Source organism: Triturus cristatus, chromosome 5_2, assembly GCF_964204655.1.
Source record: "Triturus cristatus chromosome 5_2, aTriCri1.1, whole genome shotgun sequence".
Classification (NCBI taxonomy): domain Eukaryota; kingdom Metazoa; phylum Chordata; class Amphibia; order Caudata; family Salamandridae; genus Triturus; species Triturus cristatus.
In genome coordinates, this window is record NC_140588.1 from 497,562,699 (window position 1) to 497,588,783 (window position 26,085).

At 42.5% G+C, this 26,085-nt stretch overlaps 1 protein-coding gene across 2 annotated transcripts in view; it reads right to left on the bottom strand.

The window, feature by feature from the left end:
* The window catches only part of BBS9 (Bardet-Biedl syndrome 9), a 1,933,935-nt gene that overhangs the window by 401,617 nt on the left and 1,506,233 nt on the right, over nt 1-26,085 (bottom strand). For both annotated transcript variants that reach the window (XM_085607489.1, XM_085607490.1), the window contains exon 20: nt 6,101-6,323. In XM_085607489.1, coding sequence (XP_085463615.1) covers nt 6,101-6,323 — 223 coding nt within the window. The remainder of the gene's footprint in view (nt 1-6,100; nt 6,324-26,085) is intronic.

Genomic DNA, 26,085 nt, shown 5'->3' on the forward strand with positions numbered 1-26,085 from the left:
ACTGCTGAAAGGCCTTGGACACCATTTTTGACAGATTTTCAATTTCAATATAAATGAGAAAACAAAAATGCACTAAACAAAAGCATTTTTTTTCAAGGCTTAGCTAATCATCACTTTCCTTATTTCTACACATAACAAGTATAAGCAGAGAATGTTATTGCAATAGTTCAGTTATTTTAGAAAACATCCCAATTAGTTTTGGCTAGGTCACTCTTAAGGACCACAATGAGAAAACTATTGCATTAGTATTAATGTAATGGGCTAAACATGGACAACAAGCGTTTACAATATTCATGTACAATAAGTAGTGAATCCATGCCACAATGCGTATCCATCTGTGAGGCAACATTTTCTATTGACCAAAAGCAGAAGCCCTATAGATCTCAATAATGAACAGAGCGAGGAAGGCAAGGCTGCCTTGACCTGAGAACGAAGGAGGGAGGGAAGGGCGAGTACAGAGGCTCTCTGTGCAAAATCGCATATTCTTCAAGAAATAGCCCCACATTCTATTAAAAGTTTCCAAAATTACACATTAAAAGAAAAATGTGGTTCACTGGTATTTTTTTCGTTTTTTGCACGAGTAAGCACTCAGCAAATAAGTTTCGAGAGATATCAGCAGGAGACGGGTTCAGGCAGAAAATGTCTCTTGGTATGACATGTTCTGCAAAAATGAGCCTCCAGCATGCAAAATAGTATGTTAAATTGAGTAATGGGAAATAAGAAATTGCACGAACTTAACAAAATGAAAAATTCATAAATTGAATGAATTTCACCAATCCAATTAAAAACACACCCACGCATATACACAGCACTAAAACGTGCAGGTTCTCTCTGACTCAATGGAGACAGTAGGCCTCTGCATATTTCCACAGTTATCTGTACTTTCTTGGATTTCATTTCCCCTTTGTTAGTTTTACGCGTGCTTTTCATTCATTACTGTTAATGTTCTTGACCACAATTCTGCAGTACGAATTCACTACCCTTTCAGTGGGCAAATGTCCTCTGTCGCCTGAACCCCTCTAGCCCCGCCGGCCCCTAAAATGTTTACATGGCGATATCCTTAATGGAGCCTTTTGCGTTATGTTTATTGCCTTCAAATTCTCCAAGCAGCAGTTACAATGGGAGTTGTTGTCAAACACAAAAATGCGTTATCATCATAAAACGAATCTGACAATATGTCCACGGGAATGTTTTAGACCCTTGAGTAAATTGTTAAAAATGTTGTGTGGGGCTGTTGTCTTGCAGTTCCCTGGAGAGCAGTTCAGTTTCTGTTTTAAAGTAAGTAAAAACTTGTGAAAAAAATACATATAATTACTAGTTTGTTTGTCCTTTTCTCCTCTTTTATTCATATATCAGATCAGATTTTCATCCCCTCATTCACCTCCTAAAATGTAGGGATTTTCTTTAAGAACTATGGGCCATATGTATCAAGACTTATCAAATCACAATTTGGAACTCACAATTTCTAATGTGTTAAAGTTTCAAGTTTAAATTAGCAAATCCTAGTGAGTCACAAATCGACCTATCTCATGTATTTTAATGAGGTAAGTCGCAGTTTGCAACCCACTAGGACTCATCACCCATCATAGGGGTGTTGGCCTGCTGGGGTCAGCAGACTACCATGTATGTCTGTGACTGCATTTTAATAAAGCAGCGTTTTTTTAAATGCTGCTCGTTTGCCTTAAAGGATATTGGACTGCGTTTAAAAAGAAAGGTTTTACTACCTTTTTGATTTGTTTGTTTAAGAAGACACAATGGTCACCTGGACCACTACCTCCACTTCAACAAACTATTTTGTTTCGTCCCAAAAGCCAAAGAGTTCCTGGGGGCACCGTTCCAGTTCGAATTGGGTACCACCACATGTTTGTAGTCAGTAAATTATTTATGTTTTGTGACCGGAAAACATTAATACATTCCATTCCGTTTCACTATTTAGAAGGGACACCCGTTCCAAATATCAATTTTGTATCAGATAAGTATTTGGTCACAGCCCAATTTGCGATTTGATAACTTGTTACGTAATCGTAGTTTGGGTTTCATACATGCAACATTCTTTTCTGTGGTCGCAAATGGCTGATTCTGTGATTCGGCCTATTTGCAAATGCAAAAAGCTTAATAAATCTGGGACAAAATGTGTACTCACTGAACTTTCTTACAGAACCAGTGATTAACAAGCCATAGCTCGCCTTGATTTTTTTCCTTCACTTATATATCACCCAGAGATCTTGATGCTTCTCCATCATACTTGCCTCTTCACCTTCCTTCCCTGCAGCTTGCCTCTCTGATCCCCCAAAACCATCAGTTTGTCAATGTGTTCCAGTGAGTAGATGCCATTGTTTTGTCTTATACAGTTTGTGGTCCCTTGCCTATGTCAGTGACTTTCCTGCCCTTGAGACTAGTGTCTGTGGCCTTATAACTGCTGTTTTTCTGCGTGCACTATACAAGACAACTGGGGGCTTTAAGTTACTGCTGGGTCAAGGAACCAGAACATCACAGTCCTTGTACTGTGGACCGATTTACCTCTGTATCTGAAGAATATTTGAGGGCTGTGCTGTCTCCCTACTTCCAGTCGTCAATGGGCGTCCAGCTACACACTGCCCTTCTGAAACTTTTTTGCATGATGCTTATAGTCTTGGCCCGCCCTAAATTGGATTTACTACTGGGACAGTGCCCTGGGCGGAAAGAAAATTTGGTGTTTGTTGTGGGGTTGGGGGGTCGCTGTGGTGTGACAACAGGAGGTGTGAGAAAGATGGGAGGAGGGCAGAGGGTTAATGGGGTGCTAACAATTATAGTGAGGTACATTAAGGGCTAGTTACAAAGGGGCTGAATATGATGTGGGTGGGTCTGACACAGACGTGCCCTCGGTGTCTAGCCCACCGACATCTACCCCTGCATTCCGCCCGCGGCAATACGATGCAGCTGGTGGAGGCATCAGGTGGAGGGACTGCCCGGAGCGCTTCTGACGGGCTCAAGGAGTACGTCGGTGCGTCAGAAAAGACAGCATAATCCCTTAATGACGGTGGATTCACCGTCAGGATTATGATCTCGATTTCTGTCAGCCATTCCATGTTGGGCTTTCCAAACTGAAAAGGCTGTCGGAAAGTAACATTGGGGGCCCCTAGCAGACCCCGCCCCGGACCTCCGCAATGAAGCCTGGTGCCCCCTATACATCCTTGCACTGTGTGGCAGGTACGGTGCAGAGATGTTTTAAACATCCATTTGACAATGGTAGCTTGTAATGCAAGCCATTCCCGCCCGCCGCGCAAGCTGCCATAATTAAATGGATGTTTCCGACCGCCCTATGGGTGGTCGCATCCAAATTGGGATGTAGGAACCGCTGGACCTATGGCCGGGTAGTTCCAGACCAATGCCCACATCATAATCAGGGTCAAAGACTTTTATGGGACGTGATTGAGACCAAGTGGGATGAACGAGCTGCTGTTTGCAAAACATTAAGACGGGAAGCTCCCTGCTGCGCACCTCAGAATACTAGCACTCCAGGCATGGGCCCTGCTCACTCATGCCCAAAGCCAGCCCTGCTCAAAGTAATGATACTGGACTGCAGAGCGAGTTAGGTGTGCCATAATCCTTCAACAAGTCAGCCGCTTAACCATGGTCCAAAAATGCTCTCTGCTTGCATTACAAGCTGTCTAAGTTTACACACATAGTGAAGGACTTTACATTCTAACATTGGTGTTGACTCGTATAAGCTCCTTTAAGGGGCATTCTTTAAGTATGTTAAATGTAGGCCGTCACCTAACGACGCAAACAACTTATCTTTGTTCAATGGCAGGAAACAGAAAGTAAACGCAAAATGGAAGTTATCATTCTTGCTGCAAATTCATCTAAAATGTGCCCTCTGCAAATAAGGTGCCAAATTAAATAACTTATTTTGAGGAAATCTCTCTTTTACTTAAGAGAACTGCAAAGAGCACCTAATTCACGCTTGATGGATTGAGATGGTGAGAAATAATCATTCGCCCATCCTGGTTTGTACACAATTGTTAATCAGGTGACAAGCAGCTAATCACAGCTTCAAGAATGCACACATACACAATCATTGTTAGGCCTAGTAAACAAAAAATGCAAACACAAGACATGTGACGCTCTTCAACCTAAACTTGGAAGTTGACCAGGGTATGGACGTCAATAAGGGCTGTGGGTACCCTTGGTTCCACGGTACACGAAGCCAGTGGCAGAAAAGAAAGAAAATTGTTTACTTTCTTCAGTTTTCACTCCTTCCCTACCCCTCAGCCTCCGCAACCCAGCATTGGCAGAGCCAACAAACCTCGCCTTTGGAACCCATTTATTTTGCCTATTGTATTTACCATTAACGATAATGGGGCAACCCAGTAACCCTCAGAACCTGGGTAAGATAGTGTGTGCAAAAAACAATGGTTCTGTCGGAAAATGAACAGGCTAACTTAATAGGTACTGAATACACGTTAGATTCTCAAGGACACACACAGACCAAAAGAAACAGGACAGAATCCAGGTCACTTGATAGAATGATGTTAAATAATGTATCAAAAACACCAAAAAAAATATTTACAGGGTAATCCAACCAACAAACACAGGATGTAGTGAAACAATTAGTGAAACGGTGATACTTAGCACAAAACACATCACATATAACGAATATGTACAATGAACAATACATAAAAATAATCAACAAACAAGGTCCTATTTACAATACATAAGCCACTTAAGGGTTCAAAGTCTCCTCGTTATCTAAGTGGATTTGCATGTGACGCATAGGACATGTAACGTCGACGTTTCGACCCTGGGATAATTGTGCCAATTATTACGCATCGGATTGGGTCTTCATCAGGACAGACGGGGTTGGGGACCTGTAAACGCAATATTGTATTGTATTTAGCCAACCTGTACAGCATCCTCAATGTTGTGCAGCATGGCTAAAGATTTTTTTTTGTAAGTTGGATCTTTAGCTAAAAAGAAAAAACATGGGAATTTTTTTTTCAAGTTCGTGGTAGGTGCAAAACAGGGGGGCAGAAGCAAAACAGGCGTTCGGGGGGTCATGGGGAGAAAGCAAAATGGTGCGCGGGAAGGAAAAGCAAGACAGGCAGGCGAGAGAAGCAACAAGAAATGTGCGGTGAGCGAAGGACAGACGACAAAGAGACCAAAGTGGAGTGATGGGGGAGCAAATGGGCGAAAGAGACAATGTGGAGCTTGTGGGAGAGAAGCACACAGGCGAGAAAACAACAGGGGAAGTACAAGAGGGTGAGCACAACATGGAAGGGGGCAGGGTGGAGCACACGAGTGACAGTGTGCAACACGAATTGTAGAGAAAGAGAAGTACATGAGGGAGACAGCTGGAAACCACTCGCACTCCTATGAAGTGATTAACACAAAAGCAAAAAGTAATGATTTAAAAGCAAGAGAGCAAGCACAGAAACCAACCAATTAAAAGAGATATGGATAATATGCCCCATGGGACGGACAAACAGAAGATTGACAGGCTTGGACACGAATAAGATGTAGGCAATAGACAGTGACAGGAAGTTCGACCAATGGTAAGAAATGGGTGAGCTTGAAGCCCCTGTAGGTCCTTGGCAAGCTCACAATAGGTCTTGCAATAGACAGCACATGTGCTGTCTAGTAGGCAACACCAAACAAGCATTGGCTAGCCAATAGGTCTCGCCTTTGGGACCTTATAAGTGTTTAGCCATGCAACAGTTGCATAACTAAATACTTATAAGGTCCCAAAAGCGAGACCTATTGGCTATGCCAAGCGGCCCTGCGGCCGCGAAAGTGATCGCAATCAAACATCAAAGAGGCCGTGTGGTCGCGAAAGTGAAAGTGAAAGTAATTGCGGTCAAGCGCGGCGTGCACGCCCGCGCCCATGCACTCGCACACATGCACTGTAGCTCTAGGCTGGCCTGGTAGCACTTTTTGAAGCCCTCTCAAAAAGTCTCACCAGACCAGCGCATGTGCTGGGTCAGGCGAGACCTAAAAATAGGAGGCTGATAAGGGGCCAAAGTTTGCACAAGAGGTTACCCCATACTTGCCATCCAGGTTAAAAGATGGCCCATGTCACTTGTGCTATTCTGCCATTTTATCAAGAAGCGTTTGTTCTTACCTGGCATGATGATTACTTGCTGTGCGTTGGAGTCAGCACTCAAAGAGAGGCGCCCGCCCTTAGCCAGTCTGTCACAAAACAGAGTGATGTGTTTCTTCAGTTTCGCCGTGTCTTTGGGCATGCTCAGTTGTGTGCTGAGGGTTAGTGCCTGCTCTTTTGAGCTCTTGGACAGGCATGTCTTCAGCAAATGTGATACGGCCGCATCCACATTTTCCTCCCAGCCCTAGGTCAAAAAGTGAGAAGTCTTACAGATTTCAAAAAAACATTAGAATATGTAACCTAGGGAAAAAAAACTGCATGCAAATCAAAAAGTACCAATAAATCCTGGTACAGACACAAAACTCGCATTATAAGATGTGTTTTATAGCTTGAAGAACACATGAGAACTCAAAGGTATTAAGAACATTCAGATAAAAAGGTAGAAACATTTGGAAACCAAATATAACTAATTTGAAAAATGTAGGAAGGACAGCTCCGCACAATCTGCTGTGATGAACTGAAAATGTTTTGTAAAATCTGATCCTAGATCCTGTGGTTCTATATTTCTTGCCAAACTGTAGCCCTTTCAACACTAGCGCACATATTTCATCTTAATCATCTAGCACGATGGTGATGCATGTAAAGAAAGCAATTTTACTCAAGTAAGAACAATGGGCAACCGAACACCCAATCCCAAGACAAGAACGGAGAAGAACTCTGGCCCACCCATGCATACACATAGGACTCTTCAAAGATTATAAAAAATTAATTTCACACCACCTACACACACTTTTCTAAACTAAACATTGAAACAAACTCTATACTAAGCTCATACAACCAAAATAATAAAAATACAAATAAACAATCTATTATTGGTACACCTAGACCCGCAAGAAAGAGCGCTGAGCATGAGTATGTGCTATAAAGCCTTAACTATACATGGACCAAACCTTTGATTATGCAGAGGTGGAAAGTAGGTATTTAAACCGTTGCAAAGTTCTTTATTGGAGTAGCTTTCATTGTTCAGGAATGATTGAAGCATTAAGGGCCGTATGCGGATCGCAACACAAAGTGTAAAAATAGATGCAAAGACTTTTAAACCAGTTTATGAGTTGCCAGAGAGTTGCCACGTATTTGAGTTGGGCCTAAAGTACACTCCTCTCTAATTCTGCACTTCCATTTACCACCAGATAAAAGCTTGACGTAAAATTGAGTGAAAAACTCTGAATCGTTCCCGCCTGCTATTCCCCATGAAGTGCAATAAACACTAAGCCAGGCAGTAAGATTGTGGTTTGTTACCAATCGATTTAGTATGCTAAATGGTGCCCTCAGACCCTCCGAAAATGTCGTGTTCTCTCCAACCGAGGTTAGGAGTTACTACCTGATAGCAAGAAACCCTCCCAGCTAACTCTCAATGATTAACATGAGTGATGGCCCTCTCCTGGGTGGCCATATTCTGCATTAAAATATACAGTGTGCAGGAGCTTGCTCCGCAGGTCTACAGGATTACTGCTGGGATTATTGAAATGGGATACAGTGCAAAAAAACAGACCATAAGAAAAGGGGGCTAACTGCCAAGTAAAAAAACCAATCCCAGCAATGTAGAAACTTGACCCTTCCGTTCCATGTGTCGCAGCTTGAGTACAGTAGCGGCAGTGGGACCCATCACCGCGACACGATGCCGGAGAGGATTATTGAACAAGAGAGGTTTACCAAACCTATGAAAGATGGTGTAACACAATACGTGTTCAATGTATCACACCGTTTGTGCGGGTCAACTGACAAACCTCGGGTGCACAAAGCAAGAGAACTAAAGGCCTCTCGAGTTTCAGGCGCTCTTTAACTCTGCCTGGGCTTATCAAGGTAACAATAATCTGAGGAAGTCTACAAGGTGGGCTGAAAAATAACAATAAGGCAGCAAATTCCAATGCTGGGTTCTCAGGACATCATAAACCAGGAGCGGGAAGGTGGTCGACAATGTCACCAGAAACCTCCTTGATGCAATTGCGACATTTACTTTGTAATTTGGGTGCGTTTCCACTCTGTATAAAACTGAAATGCAGGTTTTCTTGCTCAAAGGGGTTCAGTTTTTGCTATTCTATTTCAAGCGTATGATTTCACCTTCCGCGAGTTGTGTTATGACAAATATAGCAAAGGATACAGGCAATTAGTGGACCTTGTTATTCTATTTTGCAGTTGGATAAGTAATTCTGATAAACGTTCTCCTGTAAGTCTACATTACAACAATACTTCAGTATAAATGTACATTTGGTAACCTATTCAGTGACGTAGGATCTAATAATTTGTGACTGCAAATAAAAAATTAATTAAAAAACAGTTTTTGAGATGACAACTACTACACTTCACAGCTCCCAATTACAAGCCGGCAATTACATCTTCACCTATTCCAGTTTCAAGATTTCTGCCCAGCATAGTGTATGTTGCAAACCAGTTACCAGTGTCGGGGAAGGGCAGAAATAGAAACGTTTAAGCATTGACCTCAAATATGGGGACTTAATACTAGGGCATAATTGTTTTAGGCAGAAATAAGAAGACATGCTGCTAATGCACATCAAGGGGTTAATGTAATGCATGAAGACAATACATAGGTAACAACGACTTATTCACCATCAACTATGGATCCAACAGCCTTGAGGTTCATTAATTGCTATCAGTCTCAAAAGTTACTACCTGCCGATTTAGGGCTCAATGTACACACATAAGTAGACTATGTTATGGCTGCTCCAAGTTACAGCCTGTGCAGCAGTTGGATGTACACATTAAGGTAAATGCTCTTTGTAGATTTTTCAACATGCCCAGAACCATCCTGGATCCCAGTGAGCATTTGTTCTGTTTTGCTTCAGTTATTATGACAAGTACAGAGGTTGGTAAGGTATATATATTATGGGCTTTTTCAGCGTTCCTAAGACCAATATGAACGTTATTCTATTTATTTTGTAAATGTTATCAAATTCCACAGAGCCCTTTTTAGTGACTGTTTTGAAAAATGTAGGCATTAGACACTGTAGGCCGGGGTATGTTCACTTAACTATTCTGCAAAATTATGTAATTGGCTTGAGCATACGTTTTTAAAAAAAACAATTGATTAAATTATTAAATAAGTAAAAGTAATGTTGGTTGCAGTATCTGAGACTGAACCAGAATATTTTTAACTCTTGATGCACAAAGCATTAATTGTTATGTCAGTTTTATGACTTTTTATAATCGTATAACAAAGCAAAGATCTTATTTGACTGTTGCTTTGGAATCCGCTGTTAAGGGTCACTGCATTGCTGATCCTCTGCATCTGATGTGGTTGGCAAATGCTAATATATCAAACCTGATCCCAAACAATGGTCATCACTGATTGTGAGCACAAAGAGTAATCTAAAGAAGAGAATTCCGCAGAACAGATAGGTCAGCTCAGAGGATTATATACAGTTTGGTGCTTTGCGAATATAACCAAAGTAGACTAAGCAGCAACCTTAAAGATTTAAAGAATGCAAATCTTCCTGAGAAACATACAGTTGTTGATTTTGCCATGGTGAAAATAATCCAGATTCCTTTTCTCACAGAGCTGTTGTCTGCTTGATACATAGCCCAAACTCAACAAAATATCTTTTGTCAGAGAATGACTTCAATAAATGGCTAACACAAAAGGTAATGAACATATTATCATCAACTTATTTTGCTGCCACCACTTACTATCCCTGTTAGGAGAAGATTCATTTCATACATTCACAATGCTGTGTAGAAAATGGCAAAGAAATATAAATCTATGGGTGTCATCTTGCAAGTGGAATTATCGTTTGTATTCCGTGACTGGAGGGATCTCTCTCAAATGAAGATCTTTGTAAAGTAAGTCTAATTTTATTTAAATAATACAACTTCTAATTAATTAACTAAGCTTAATCCATTATACAATGCTGTGCCCAATGTTGTCATTTGATGGGTCTCTATTAAAGAACTGTTCATTTATTGCTGTTAATGTTACCAGATTTTGGCACAATGGAGAAAATATTTTTATTTCTTTGTCAGATTACTTGATTATGTAGATATTAGCACACACAGTCTGGCGTATGTTCTCGTTTTAAGTTTGGGGCTACGCTATTATCTCCATTCGTCTTTTCACATAACTAAATCTTCAGACACTACATTTCTTGCAATATTTTTACATGGAAAATATTGAATGTGAGGCATCCATGGGAGAGGAAATGTTGTTTTATTAATACATACATTAGCTCATACTCTTGAATTAACTGTTTATTCTAAATAGAGGGTGGCTTGATCATGAATGTTCTACAGCAAGGGCCGTCTTTAAGAAGGCTCTTAAAGCCCACTGCAGAGACCCTGTAGGGATTAAACAGTTGCTTAGCAATTATAAACAGGTCAGGGAAAAAAGAAACGCGGAGATAAGGGAAAATGCCTGGAATGACTTGGAGCAAGCTGGGAGTTCTGGAGAGGCATAAACGCCCCTTATTTTAAGGACTCTGAGGATCCCTCATTGACCTCCCATATAGATGAGGAGGATTGGGTGGCTCACTTTGAAAGCACCTTACCCCCACTTTCTGCTGACCCTGATGAAATGCCATCAGGTTGGCGGAAGTTTTCAGTAACAGAAGTTAGAAGAGGGTTGGAGTCTTGTCACCAGGGAAAGCCCCGGGCCCTGATGGGGTCCCGAGAGATCTCTTTCAGCAGAATTATGACTTGTGGGTGCCCCTATAAATAAACGTCTTTAATAGAATAGCAGTTAAGGGCCCTCCACCATCCTGGAACCAGAGTGTAATTGTCCCCATCCATAAGAAAGGGGATAGGAGCTCCCTAAAGAACTACCGCCCCATCTCCCTTCTGCACACCACTGCAAAGCTTATGGGACGGCTTTTATTGGCCAGATTGGAGAACTGGGTCAAAGAAAATAACATATTGATCGAAGCGCAATATGGGTTCCTGAAGGGAAAGGGGACTGTGGACAAATGTCTCAACTTGTCACTCTGCATTGATAAATTCGCAAAAGCGAAAGGGTGGAAGATCTATATGGTGTTTATGGACCTCTCGGCAGCCTATGTATGTACATCCCACCAGAAGCTGTGGCTTATGCTGGAAGAGATGGGGGTTGACACATGGATAATCCGCTTCATCTGCCAGTTATATGCCAATGCCTCTTCCTCTGTTCGGTAGGTGAAAATGGGGAATGTACAAGCCCATTTAAAATTGAGAGGGGAGTAAGGCAGGGCTGTGTCGCCGCCCCATTTCTTTTTTCTATCTATTCTAACAGGGTGGAGGCTGCCCTGACTCGTGCCCCCCTGGACATCTCTAGCTTTGGTAATAGGCCCCTTTCGATACTAGTGTACGCAGATGCAGTCCTGATTGACAGGACAGCGGTGGCCTTACAGTCTCTTATAACAGCATGTGCCTCATTTATGGCCTCATTAGATCTTAGAGTAAATGTGGCAAAAATATTTATTGTCATAGTAGGCGCCAGAAGAGGAGAAAAACACCCCCATTTCCAGTTGGCTTCAAAGAAACTTGAAGTGGTAGACTCCTTTTCCTGCCTGGGGGTCCTATTTGCTAAGAACCACTCCTGGAAAAACCTGGTTGTGGGAAGAACGTCTGATATGGAAAGGAAACTGTAGGCTATTAAGGGCTGTGCAAGAAAACTGGGTGCCAGCCCTTTGGACACGATTTAAAACATCTATCGTGCCAAAACAAAGGCAATAGCAACATATGAGGCAGGAGTCTGGGTGATGGCAGACGTTGACCATCTACCGAGAATGGAAGACACCTTCTTTAAAAATCGGGTATCCTAACCCCAATCACAATCAAACTATACTTTACACTAGGAATTGGGGTTACCTTACTTGCTTGATTCAATCACACTGGCCCCAATCCTGCTTTGGCTTTCGATCTTGTGCAGGTCCACGGTCAATATAACGCAACACATAATCACTAATTGCCTGAAGCTGGACTACTGCAACAAGATTGGCTGGCTCAGCTACGGAGAGGCTGAACTAATCGCAATTGGACAGGGTAATCTATTCAGTGACCCCTCACTGTGTAGAAAGGTCTCGAAGAAGCAAATCACCAAGCTGCATCTTCAAATGGCTAACTTCCTCAGGAGGGAAAAAAACACAAACAAAGGGCGTCAGTGGTATATGATCTTATTCCAGCAAGATTGGGTGATGGATTTTTGTATCTCTCGTGTATCAACTTCGCTCACCATAGATTTATTCTACTGCGTTTTCGCCTGAATTACATCCTTCTGATGTTAGCCCACCCAGTGAGGAAATTTAAACACTCAGACTTGCCCCCCTGCACCTGTGGCAATCATTCTCCCCAATCGGACTTACACATAGTGTTTTTCTGCAAGTTTTATTACACTGAAAGAATTTTTTTTATCTTCCCGATTTTAAGGCATCACAATTTTGTACAATGTAGGGTTGCACTGTATTTTATAAAGGCACTTCATGACCCCTTTGTGAGCTTCTCTGTAGCATGTCTTTTATGGGAATGCATGAGAAGGAGGAAGATCTTCTAAATCAAATCGCTGAAATAATTGGAAGAATTGATTGTACTTAAATGTTGGGGGCCGTAGTCACCGGAATTGTTTAATGTGCACGGTTGCCCCATACATGATTTTAAATAATATTTTTATTGGTAGAGCCTACTTTTGAAACCATTGTCTTGGAATTGATTTTAAATGTTTCAAATTGTGGTTTTACGTGGATCTTTTTATAATATTGTGCCATTATTTATTTGATGAATTTATGCTTTTATAATCTGTTTTTTTACAAGAGATCGAATAAAGAGATTGACTATGACTATGAACTGTTTATTCATTTATTTGTGGAAGTCTGATGGAAGCACTTAGCTGTGGATGCTGCCATATCTTCCCATGCTGACGATTTTTTGTACTTATAATACAGGGGATTTGAGAGAAATAGGCAAAATTTAATTATTTAGAACAGCCATGAAGCATCCCGTAAGCAGGATGAAAAGTCTGCATAAATTACTAGCATCACGATTCTGAAAAACTCAGGAAAGCAGGAACTTGTTAAGCACTTATGATGATAACCCTGTAGGAATTACATCCAGGTGGCAGAGATTATCAAGCATTTGCAATGGAATAGGTCTTGCAATTGCGAGATTTTGAACTATGGAATTGTAAATGACAATGACATTTATTTATGTGTTTTAAAAAACACCTGCAAAAATAAAAGGCATTGTCATTTACAATACCAATAGGTCAAAGTTTCTAAAATGCGAGACCTATTGTATTGCAAATGCTTGTTTTCTGTACTGCAGTGACAGCAGGCACATCGATGTGCGCGTACTCACACTGCTCACTTCTCACTAGTGGAGAAGATACGGCATGACGTCATGCCAGGTGAGCGTTGTAGGGGAAGCGAAATCCTTTAAAGAGAGTGATTTTCTCTCTGGAATTCCATTCTCTTTTTGAAACTCAGAAGCAGCAACATTGTCGTGGTGTCACCAGGGCTTTAAGTGGAAGTTTTTTCAATATTATATACAAGCCATAGTTGCTGCGTTTTCATCTTATGCAACTAACAACCATTGACAAAGACAATAGTCCTGAATTCTTGTAGGTTTGATGTTACTTGTTGTATCATATATCTGCATGCAATTACAGAAACAGCAAAATACAAGTCAGGCGGCACACTATGCTAAGTACAGATTTTTACCTTACATGTTTTAAGCCACGCCCTTAATTACATTGGCCACGTCACTTTGAAAGACCCTCCAGTTTTTTCATCCCACTTACACTTAAAGCCCTGACTAAGCTATTTGCGCTGAGGCCCTCTGTGTAGGTATACCAGGGTAGAAGAGGGTGTCTAGGGGTCGTGGAGGTCGTATCCCTTATACATGCACCTGCTTCAGCATCAGCACTAATGTGTGTTGGGCAACTAGCGCTTGCTCAAATTTTGCGAGGTGGTTAGCCCTAGTTTTATCTGGCGGTGGCTACAGCCATGTGTAACCAACACATAATGCATTTGGAAAGAAACAGGGTGTTATAGACGCAGTGTAAAATGATCACAAAACACACCTGATGCCAGGCACCTGATTTTACCCTGCCAGCTACTTTCAGATGTGACTCGCCCGTAGAACATTATAAAACACAATATCCACAGTCCACATTGATACACGTCAAGAACAATCCCAGAAATGCAAAAGCCAGGGAGGTAGCCATCAAGGGCTGCTAGTGCTGTGGCACCAGGGCCCACTGCACCTTAAATATAGTTGTTGCTTACTGCCAAACCAGAGGGTGAGGTTGTTTTCCTTGCATGCCTCAAGGTCCATGGCAGCCTTTCTACGCCACCGGTAAAGGGCACACAGACACCTAAGCACTCCTGAACCATAGAAATGGATAGAATGTATTATACAAACAGTTTTAGCATTTGTTGGAAGAGACAAGCTGCAACTATCTAGTAATCTCTATTTGGAAGACCGGAGTATCCTTGTTAGTGAAGAACATCAATGGCCGGTTAGCTGTTGCGCTGAGGGCCTTTCAAACTGAGAATCCGGGTGAGTTGGGTTATTACCAGTAAGCTTCATTACACTGAGCCCCATGTTTCCTCCTCTGGGTCTACTTCCCTCAGTAAGACAACCAAGAGAGTCCTGACAGCAATGGTCAGATTACTGGTTCGTAATCTGATTACATAGAGTCCTACTCCTTCTTGTCACAGTCATTACCACATAAGGAGAGCTGTGACGTGGAGGGAATGTAGTGGTAATGCATGCTAGAGCTCTCAAGGTTTCCCGAATCCATGCTTCACTAGCTGACCCAGACAGTTACTTCCCCGTTTACACACACACACCATCACCACCATTGGCACTACCAACAACTTGACACTAGCATGATCAAGTGAATCAGAGTATTTGGGGGACGGGAGGGGGCTCCCAAGAAGTTAGCGCTCAGAGGTCAGTCACTGCTTTGTTGTGTGACTGAACTGTGAACACACAATTAAGCCCATGCTGCATCATTTTATTCACCAGCTGTGGCTAAGGCGACAAATGTTTTTCCGCCCAGGGCGCAATAATCCCCCCCACCCACCCCCTCCCCTTCCCTGAACCCTCGTGATCTTACCCTGCCCTAGTATGTAACTTGGTGGCCAGACTTAGCAATTCCTGCGGCTGCTGATGGCCAGAGCCTTCCAGCTTCCAAGACAGTATAGCTGCGACGCCCCAGGCCAGCAGCAGCCCTGGGGTCCACTCAAAGAAGAGCAGCCCCAGGCTGCAAAGTGTGAGGACAGCGCCCCTCCACAGCATGCTGTCAGTGGACGGTGGTCTCAGTCCCTGCTTCGCTTGGCTTCGAAGCACTGTGAGGAGGATGAAGACGAGCTCGGCCGTAGGGTACAGTTTTATTTCCTGACCCCAAGGCAGCCTAAAGCATGAAAACCGCCACCTGTTGCTGCCAGTGAGACTGACTGCACCACGGCAACCGGGCAATCTTAAACCAGCACTTTCCAGGAAGACGGTGCGAGCTTCAGTTATATACGCCCCCACATCATCTGGGACATCTTCCGGGCGTCTGACCAGCGTTACACTGCTTTCAGACACTTTACTTTCACTTTTAACACTGCCAGGATGTTTAAAAAACAATCTGTCGCCATTGCTCAAAGGCAGCCGCTTGTTTATATTTGCATCTCGCTTACACTTTAACAATAGCTGCCGCTCCACACAGCACTCGCGGGGTGGGGGCAGCAGCTATTGTTAAAGTGAAAGTGCGATGCAAAAAATAAACAAGCAGCCGCCATTGTCAAAGCCGACTGAAAAAAAAAATAGTGCTTACTGACTAATGAAGGAGACCGTGTAACGCCGCAAGTAAAAGATCCAGTCGTTATGGGCGGTCACAAAAGGAGACAGGGCGGTAACAAGGAGGGACTAAGAAGCCTCATATTGAATTGGAAGCCAGCATTTACCAAGGACATTGACACCAGCCAATGAAAAATATGGGCGGAGGCTTTCACAGCACTTCTACAGCATACCCTACTACAGCATGCCTCGTAGAGCGAGCAGCGCATGCGCTGCAACACTAGGCGTGACCTAAAAAGGTACATTTTGCTCATTAGAAGTTTTTATATTGTGTGAAGAAATATTCTTCTGATAGTGAGCTGGGTACGTTTTTAAGGATTGTAACACACCCGCCCCCCTTCACAAGGAGGACATAGATCAAATGGAAGCAAATGTTTAGGTAGAGGATATTGAATGAGGGTACTACAAATAAGTTTCAGTAAAAAAAAAAACTGGGTTTGTGTAGCTTTAATGCATCTTCTTATCATAGGTTTCAGATTGTCCTGATTTTGTGTGAACATTTTAGGTACTGAGTTAGCAACCAACAAAAACCTTAATTTATGAAGGAAACAATCCTCATGTGAATCCCCATAACTTACTAATGGTCATGCTGTGTATGTAAAATATAGGCAATACGACTTGTAAATAAGACATTAAACTCCTGGCTAACAATATTGGCCCTTATATTGACTAGAGTGATTTAAAAAAAAGGAAGCACTGCAGTAGATAATTTAAGAAACTCAAAGATTTAAATAGTATTTATGTCAATAACAAAATAACCATTTTTGCAGTTTGCATTGAAACAAGTAATGTATTCCATAGGGAGCATATTTAAGTCTGTTTTTAAGTACATCAAAGCTCTGAACACAAGAGCCCTCACTGACGTACTAACCAATGGATTTAATATTTAATATTTGTATATGCGAAAAGGTATTCTCACTGGCTGCCACACTCTTCCAAGAATAGGACTCATTCCCATCTGAATCTGTTTCAAACATAGGTGCCTCATCCTCATGCAGCATCAGCACCACTTGGAACATTTATGAGAAGTTGTTCCTCGGTGTCTTAGGGTATCAGTATGACCTTGCTAACTCCCTATTATTAGGAGGAAATGAACATGGGTGGGCTTGAAATTTGGCACATGGAAACTTCAATTAGCCTAACCCTGCAGAGCAGAACGGAGGGGCTTCCAAGTAAAGGCACTAAGGAACACGTCCACTAATAGAGAGGAAATTGGATGAGGGAGATATGGGGTTTGCACCCAGCCACCATACACCATAAGAAGTGAAAATGTAGATCAAAGGAAGATACCCCTACGTAAAGCCTCCTCACGACATCTGTAGGAAGGGCTTGGTTTTTCGGACAACCATCTTTTGTCTTCCAGAAGAAATTGAGGTTGCTTCATATAGCAACCCTGGTAGATGGGTGTTTAGAGTAGGAGAAAGAGAAGACAGGGACACACTGGTGGTTTTCAGACAACCACATTCTCTCTTCCAGAGGCATTTCTGGACCAATACAGAGAAAAAGACTTGAGGCACAGGTCTACAAGGAATACTACTCTGATCTGTTGAACAAAGGAGCATATAATTTTGGATATTACACATATGAGAAACATATCTATCTGGATATGAAGTGATCTCCATATGATGCCATGCTCGACATTGTCTGTGAATAAATAGAAGATGTCCCTTCACGGGTCTTCGAGGATTTTGTCTCTGCAAGCCTGAAGGGTACGAGGTACAGTGGGCTGTCCTTTATCTCCACTTTTGTTTATATTTGGCAATGGAGTCTTTGGTGCTATTGATTAGATATTAATTAGCCACCATACTCATTTTCTAGCATCTGATGTGGAGAAGAGGAATTTATAAAGATAATAAATGCTTACAAAATGTTAATTTTGGTTTCAGATTAGGAGTTTACTGTGCCTTTTCTGAGTGGAATTATTACAGAATATGCACAAGTTTCGTGTATTGAGGTAGTTGGAGAAATGTGAAAATAATTTCACTGTCTTAGTGTTGCACCAAAAGCCATTTTGAGGCTTAAAATATCAAGTGGTTTAAAATATCAAGTGGACCAAAGAGGATTATAAGTACGTTGATATTGGTACCATAAGAGACACTGAGCCGCTTATGGACATTATTCTGAATAATCTATATACAAAGAATGTCTGTAGATGTTGAGACACCCGGATTTAAAAAAGAAAAATGTTTTGATGTGTTTATTAAGTTTTTCTCATAACATATAGACATCACAATCATCAGAGACAGTAAATCACGATGTAGCTATAAGCAACTCTGGAGGTGAACTCATGCTTCGCAATAGTGTAAAATGAGCAAATATATAGTGACATATCAGTTTGGGGCTAAAGGTTATGAAGTGAGGGCCATCCTCTTCCTGATTTCAATGGCTACATCACATTAATGTATTCAGACAATTTGTGTCGAACATTTTGTTCCAGAATGAAAGATTGTATCAGAATGGAATCAAACAGATTCAACGCATAACAGGTTAGAGGAAGGGGAGGTAAGTGTGTCACAACAACAAATAGCCTCAGTCTGCTTCTAGCAACCTATAATCACATTAAAGCATCAAGCAATATGGTATACAGCACATAGTATTTAACACGTATCTAAAAACTTCAGGTGGTGTGTGGATGTTCCTCCACAGGTGTTGGATGGTGGGTTGACGCCCACCTGTGACCCCGTAGTATTCTGAAAAGAGGTTCAGACGCCTATCAGGATGGCATCCCAGTTAGAGGAGATAGAATACCTGCGTCGGTCCAAGTTATCCTCCCTGTGTAGAGCCGCTCCCTTTGCCCTAGCCCAAATTATAATGGAGCGTGACCAGGCCTCCACCGACGGCGGGTCTCAGGACTTCCACCGTCGGATAACAAGACGTTTAGCTACCAATAACCCCAAGTCTAGAGAGCATGTGATTGCTTCGCCTTTTTTTTATCCCTAGGGTAAAGGCCTACCAGACAATTCTCCAGGTGCATGTAAGTGGCCCTCCCATGCACGTGTATAGATGATGGATTACACAGTGCCAATATTGCTGCAGTGAGGAGCATGACCACAACATATGGATAAGATCAGCATCAATCTGATGGCAGAGGGGGCAGGCAGCGTCTGTTCAATGACAATAGCAATTGATTTGATCAGATGTCAGGTACGCCCTGTATATAATGTACAACTGTATGAGCATGAATCTAAAGTTAGGAGGAATATAAGTGGGGACTGCCAAAATCATTTCCATTCTTTAATAGTGCAAAATTGAGCCAAATCTGTCTCCAAGCTTGGGCGCAATGATGTTAACAGTACAGTAGTATGCATGCGGAGCGAGTATGCAAACCAGCAGGTGGGGTGACCCCTGTACCCATGACATGAAGGTACTGGATTGTGAGATGTAATTGGGTCTCTTGTGAGATATCCCCCCAGATGCGGCACAGTGTGTCAACCAAGAATTGTAAGGAAGTGTCCCGGGGGCTGTCTTAAGAAAAGCCTTCACACAAGATCAAACGATATGGCTGTGCCTTCATGGACCTTATCCTAAGCTAAGTGCTGATTAGTGTGTTCACAAAAATAAATTCGTTTTCCCTAAAGAAACGTTTCATTTTTATGTGCAGAACTTTGACTCCAATTTTTTTTAACTGATTTTTATTAACTTTTTTCATTTTTGGGGTTTTAGTTTTTTAAATAGCCAACAGAAAATCTAACAGCCAAATACATAAAAACAATATGAACAACAATATCTCACATGAACATCAAAAGAAAATTGAAACCAGTAGGTGATAAGTAATCACACATTAAAGAAAAGTACATTGCACATTTAGCATAAATATATCTGGAAAGATGGATCCCTCTGCATTTGTAAGGGTTTTTTTTTGCCTTAAACTGTCTGCAAAGACATACACCGCTAACCTTGGCACACACACCAAGAGCACTTTTGATCAAAGGTTGGGTTCCAACTGTTAAAACCGTGCCTGCTTCATGTGTATATTTTTCTGAATTAATTTAGTCTGAAGAGTTGTACTTTATTGGACGACAAGTAATTGTACTTGTAAAACATGCACTTTTAAAACATCCATGAAGTTTAGGTCCAACGCTGCCGTAGTTTAGGGAACTTAATCAATGCGGATTGGATTCAATGCACCCTGCGGGGAAAGGACGAGACAGAGATATATGTTCAGTGAGATGAAAAGGGTTGCTCTGCACCGCAGACAAGAGATGCAGGGTCTTGTGTGAGCTCCTTACAAGTTAAGGACTACACTCCGAGGCCAAGATTGACTTTAGTGACGCATAGGGTGTTACGCACACAAAGCAGCACAAACTACAGCACTGATAAACTTTTACATGCTATGGGGATTTGTGTAGTAAGTTTACACATAGGAAGAGTTGAAAGAGCACTGCACTGCCTACTGAGAAACCCCTGATAATTTACGCGAACAGCACTGCACCGCCTATTGAAAAACCCCTGATAATTTACACGAACAGCACTGCACCGCCTACTGCGAAACCCCTGAAAAATTATGCAAACAGCACTGCACCACCTACTGCGAAAACCCTGACAATTTATGCAAATAGCACTGCACTGCCTACTGCGAAACACCTGATAATTTACGCAAACAGCACTGCACCGCCTACTGCGAAACCCCTGATAATTCACGCAAATAGCACTGCACCGCCTACTGCGAAACCCCGGATAATTCACGCAAATAGCACTGTACCGCCTACTGCGAAACCCCTGATAATTCACGCAAACAGCACTGCACCGCCTACTGCGAAACCCCATATAATTTACGCAAACAGCATTGCACCGCCTAGTGTGAAACCCCTGATAATTAACGCAAACAGCACTACACCGCCTACTGCGAAACCCCTGATAATTTACGCCAACAGCACTGCACCGCCCCTAATAATTTACGAAAAGATGACTTATTGGAGGGGAAGTGCAAACACCTTTAAGAGTTCATCCAAAGCCTGGTCAACTTAAGTAACGCTGGGCTTCGGTGGAAAAGAGGTGCCACATGGAAAAAGGGGATACACAAAAGACAAAAGTAAACTATGTAATCTTTTGAGTGCTCAGTACACGCGCACTTACCATCGCCAACTAAAAGTATTTAAACCGAGCTGCGGGGATACTTCGAGTTCCAGAGTTAGCGCTGATATTTTTTCATTAAAACGTGTTTTCTCTCTCTATTAAAAAAAACAGGTAAGTGTCCCTTTCAAAGAAGCTTTGATACACGAGGAATCAAGATGTACTGATTACCGTCTCGTGATAATACGCGTCCAGGAAGCTCGTCTCTTTGATCGAACACCTCTTTGTGCAGAGGTTTTATATGTAAAGCTTTGATGAAAACAAACTCTCTTTCTTCGTTTTAGAGATACGAATCTTCCATCTAGCTGTCTGCGCAGGAAACTTAGACTGCTTGTGCTAACCAGTCTCCAGGGAGCCTAGGTAGCTGTACATAGTTAGGATAAACAGAGGCATTGTTTTCTTACTTTGGAGTTATTGCTATGCTGTTCAGGAAGAGAAGATTTCAGCTCGGAGTGGACAGTCCCTTCCTGACCTAAAGCTTTCGGCCCACAAACTCCATGAAGCCTCTTGCTGTGTCTCTAACGCTATCGCCGTGGGTTGTTAGCCCGGGTCCAGAGAGCTTGTGACTGTCTTCTCAGTGTGCTCTCTGAAGAAGGTGATGAGCCCCCCCCCCCCCAAATCTTCAATATCTCATAGATATTCATTGACATTGGGTTGAATGGGTCCTCCTTGAAGAGTTGGGTGCCCCCTGGAGGGTTGGGGCCCCCCTGCAGGATGAAAAGGACCCTCCGCCCGAGCAGGCTTGGTTTATGGTCCCCTGAGAGCAAAGGCCCTAACTCTTGAGGGTCAGACACCCGTCTCTGGTGGCAGGCTGGCGAAAATTAGTCAGTCAGCATACCAGTAACTGATAGGTTTTCAGGCGGCACCTCTAAGGTGCATGTATTACTAAATCAGACAGTGGCATCAGTGTGGGTTTATTAAATATGAGATGTTTGATACCAAACATCCCTATTTTCAACTAAGCCATCATGTAGCTGGGGAACTCGTTTTCACCAGCGTCCAGCACATGCTTTTAAAATGGCGTCTCTGATCATTTGCACTGGCAGTACTGGGACTGACCAGTATGGGGGCATATTTGCTCATGTAGTTATGCCCTCACATGTAGTATAGTGCACTCTGCCTTAGGACAGTAAGGAATGCTGCAGGGGTGACTTATTTATACTGCATGCAGTGTCAGCAGGCAAGGCACATAAGCTGTGAGCCATGTCGTGTTTTCAATTTTAAGGGTTCTGTGAGGGGTTTAGTTGGAAAAGGAAAAATGGGCGCTCAAACCTATACACCAAAGGTACAGAACTGAGGAGTAAGTACGGTGCTGCGAGATCAGGGGAAAACCAAACCCTGGCAAGAAAAGAACCCCTGCGAGTGGGAGTGTAGGAGACACCCGCTACAAACTAGAAACAAGTTCTGCGCACACGTCAAAAGTATATACACAGTTTGGTGTCAGCATAGGATATAATCCGGAATGTACAATAGTAGTCGACACCAGAAATGTCTTTGTAGAATTTAATAGTGCGTTTCTTCAAGTGAATTGAAGGGACAAGAAAAACAACCAGCCGACACGTGTTTCGTCAACGGGAAACAACCCGTGACTCTTCAGGGCTGGGAAGGACACAAGGAAATAAAATAAGAGAACAGAAAAAACAAAATCGAACCAAAACAAAATCAAAATTAATGATAGTGGCGGGAGGAACAAGAGGCAAAAACAACCTCAGAGGTTCATGGAAGTGACACAATGCGAGGGCGCACATAACAGACACTAGTGGTATCAACGTAAAATGAGGACTGTAAAACAAGGTGGCATATAATGGAAAACATTGCACAATTATTAAGGAGGATCCAAGTCATAATCGTGACGCCATAGTGAAGTGGAATTGGAGCTGACAGTAATTTACAAGTAATTATGAAAGAAATCAATGAGCGCGAAGGTCAAAGACAGCCAAAACACTGGAGTAAAAGGAAGAAAATGGACGGTAAATGGTGACATAAGTGGACCCTACGGAAGAAACAGAAAGAAAAGGGGTGCCGGAAGAGGGGAGGTGGACAGAGTCAAAAGAAAAAGAAAAGGGGATGGTGTGTGTAGAAATCCAGAGTATGCAAAAGAGTCAAAAAACACGGCACAAGTAAGCAGGACCAAAAGCACCAGAGTAAAGGAGAATGAGACAGGAAGCGGTACACGTAGAAAAGAGAAATAAACAGACAGATAATAAGCCATGCAGGACAGGAACCACGAGGGTCAGGGGGCCACGGTGCAAAGAACGAGCAAACGAGGTGAGGATGTCCAAAGGGAAAACTACCTGAATGAAGTGAAGCTGTGGCAAGGAAAAAACGGACAAGGTGAAATCCGAAGGAGAGTGGGGAAAAACCGCCACTGCCACAGGAGGGGTGAACAATGAAGGTTCCGGGTAGTGGGGGCGATCTACGGACAAATAAGAAGCATAAAAATCACGGAGTGAGTGGAAGGCAGCGTAGAATGTAGCCCAAGGATAAGCGCTTACCGTAGTCTCCGAGAATAATCGGAACGTCTAGGAATCGGGTAAACCTTAATGGCGGGTAAATCGTAAGCAACTATTGTACATTCCGGATTATATCCTATGCTGACACCACACTGTGTATATACTTTTGACGTGTGCGCAGAACTTGTTTCGTGTTTTCAATTTTGTCTGCACCAAGACACGCAGGCTGCAGTGGCAGTTTGCACGAGGTCGGTGAGAAGTCCTTTAGGGTAGCACAATTCATACTGCAACTGGGGACCATCTTTAGGACCTCAGGCCCAGGGTACCATTTACTAGGGACATACTGATAATTCTAAAGGTATCGCCAATTTGGGGCAAACAATTGCAACATTTTGGGAAAGAGAGCTGGCACTGGAGACCTGGTTAGCAGGAACCCCGAGAACTTCCAGTCAAAATCACATCAAATACCAGGTAAAAAGTGGGGGTGACCATGTATAAAAGGGCACTTTCCTACAATAGGAAGGGAGTACTAATTTTTCAGAGCTGCAGAGGACATGATGGACTTTGCCGAATCTATCATTTCAGTCTCTGGAAGTTGTACCTCAATAGAGGTGGCCACTGGAATAAAGAATGAACGTAATGTAGTAATGTCAGAGTCAAACAAATAGTGATAGTCCAAGAACAAATAAAATTGGGATAGCATAAGAAGGACAGTGGTGCTGTTGTTGCATAGGGCAATTCTCAATGACTGAGTTCTTGTAGGAAACTTTATTCGGGTCATTGTGTTCTCGCACACTATGTCTGAATGCATGGGGGAATGGCTATGCTGATGTAGGAGTACAGCAGAATGCAGTAATTATGGAGTCAAAGCTCCAACACATCATTGTCTATGCAATTATAAGCATACCCTAACTGGCTGGGTAACCCTTCAGTGAACCAATTAGAGAGGGTCAAGTGGTGGGGTTCACAAAAAAATACCTTACCCCAACTGAATTCACCATCCGGTTTGTCAGGAAGTTTTCAGAGTTGAACTGGGTCTTTTGGGAGGAAAAGAGGTTAACTGGTGAAGGAAGGGAGGGAGAATAGCTGCGCTGCACCAACGCACCTTGTAGTATATATATGCTGTCCCAAAGAGTGGTTAAAGAACTCACCACCTGGCTCTCGGTCACAAATTAGGTTTAAAAACGGAGGCAGTTCAGCAATTAAACACACTAATTCAGAACATGAGAGACCTGAACAACTCTGTTAAGCTAAATTGGAAGCATAACTTGCACAGTATATGGTAACCATAGTCACTATGCAAGAGAGCCATCTTTAAACTGAGGACCACTCTGCTTTTGCTAGGAAATGCCTTTATTATGGAATGCGGGTACCATGGGTTTTCTTTTCATTCTTGTGGGGTCATAACACTAATAGTTAGTAGTGTAGGCTTTCGCATGTGTCAAGCGTTTACATGCTTCCCTGGTAGGTAGGTGACCTTACATGGGAGTACAGCAGATCACAAACTGACATTGAGTAATGTAAATGGAATTTGAGGAAGTAACAGTCAAACACTAAGAATTTTCTAGTTCACAATTACTCTATGCAAGAGGCTTCAACAGGCTCTGTTGCAATTTGAAGACCTACTTGAGATTCTTTATCCCTGGGCCAGCTACATCTCAACTGCTGAGAGCTTACTTTCCCCTCTGCAGTACACCAAGGATCATCCAGTTAGAAAGAGTAACTGTGGAGCTACTGCATACAAAACACAAGGCTGCCATTTTGAAAAAAACACTTTGTGACTGTTTGCCATTTCTTAGCCAACTCGTACTTGCAAAGGAAATGGACAGTCTGAAGGCACTGTTAAAAGCGCTGCATGACTGGATCCAGTGTTCCTCGAAGAGGCAGAAGATCATTCTATTCTTTGAAACCAGCACTCGCTCACTATTGGAGCTGGTAACATTATGTGGTGCACTTGACACACAACAGGTGTACATACATCACTCATCCTTATAGTTTAAAAAAGCAGGGTACTGAGGACTTTGAAATGACAGCTAACTGGAGGCGAGTCCACACTAAAAGGCTATGGGTTGGGATAGGAGGTCACAGAGGATAAGAGTATTCTGGAGAGATTAGAGTCATTACAAGGGTCCCGTTATACGATTGTGCGTATAGTTACTCCTTTTACCATACATACCGGAATTCTGAGTTTTGTGGCAAACAATGGACCCCTGGAATTTTTTCCAAACTAAAATTTGGCAGGTCTAATTTGCTGAAATTTACTGTAAGAAAAATGCTGGCAAATACCTCACCCAAATCTTCATTTAATGTCCCATTTTTGTGTGTAAAATTCGAAATAGGTGGTAATAATCACAGCTGACAAATTATGAACTACTCCAAGTCTGATTTTATTAGGTGCAAAAGATTGTTAAGCTCGACCAAAAGGTGACAGCAAGAAGCATGGGGAAACAGGAAAGGTGGGCAGGACTCTTTAGGGCCTTATTGGATCCACATAAGCACACACAATTATCACACACACCACGAAACAGAATGTGTGGCGTCACTATTGAATGAGCTATCTACTCAGAGTTCTCTACTCATCACAGAGTGCTGTATTCAGTGTAGAAGAATGCTCCTTTGGAGTTAATAAGGAAACATCTGGACCAAATGGAA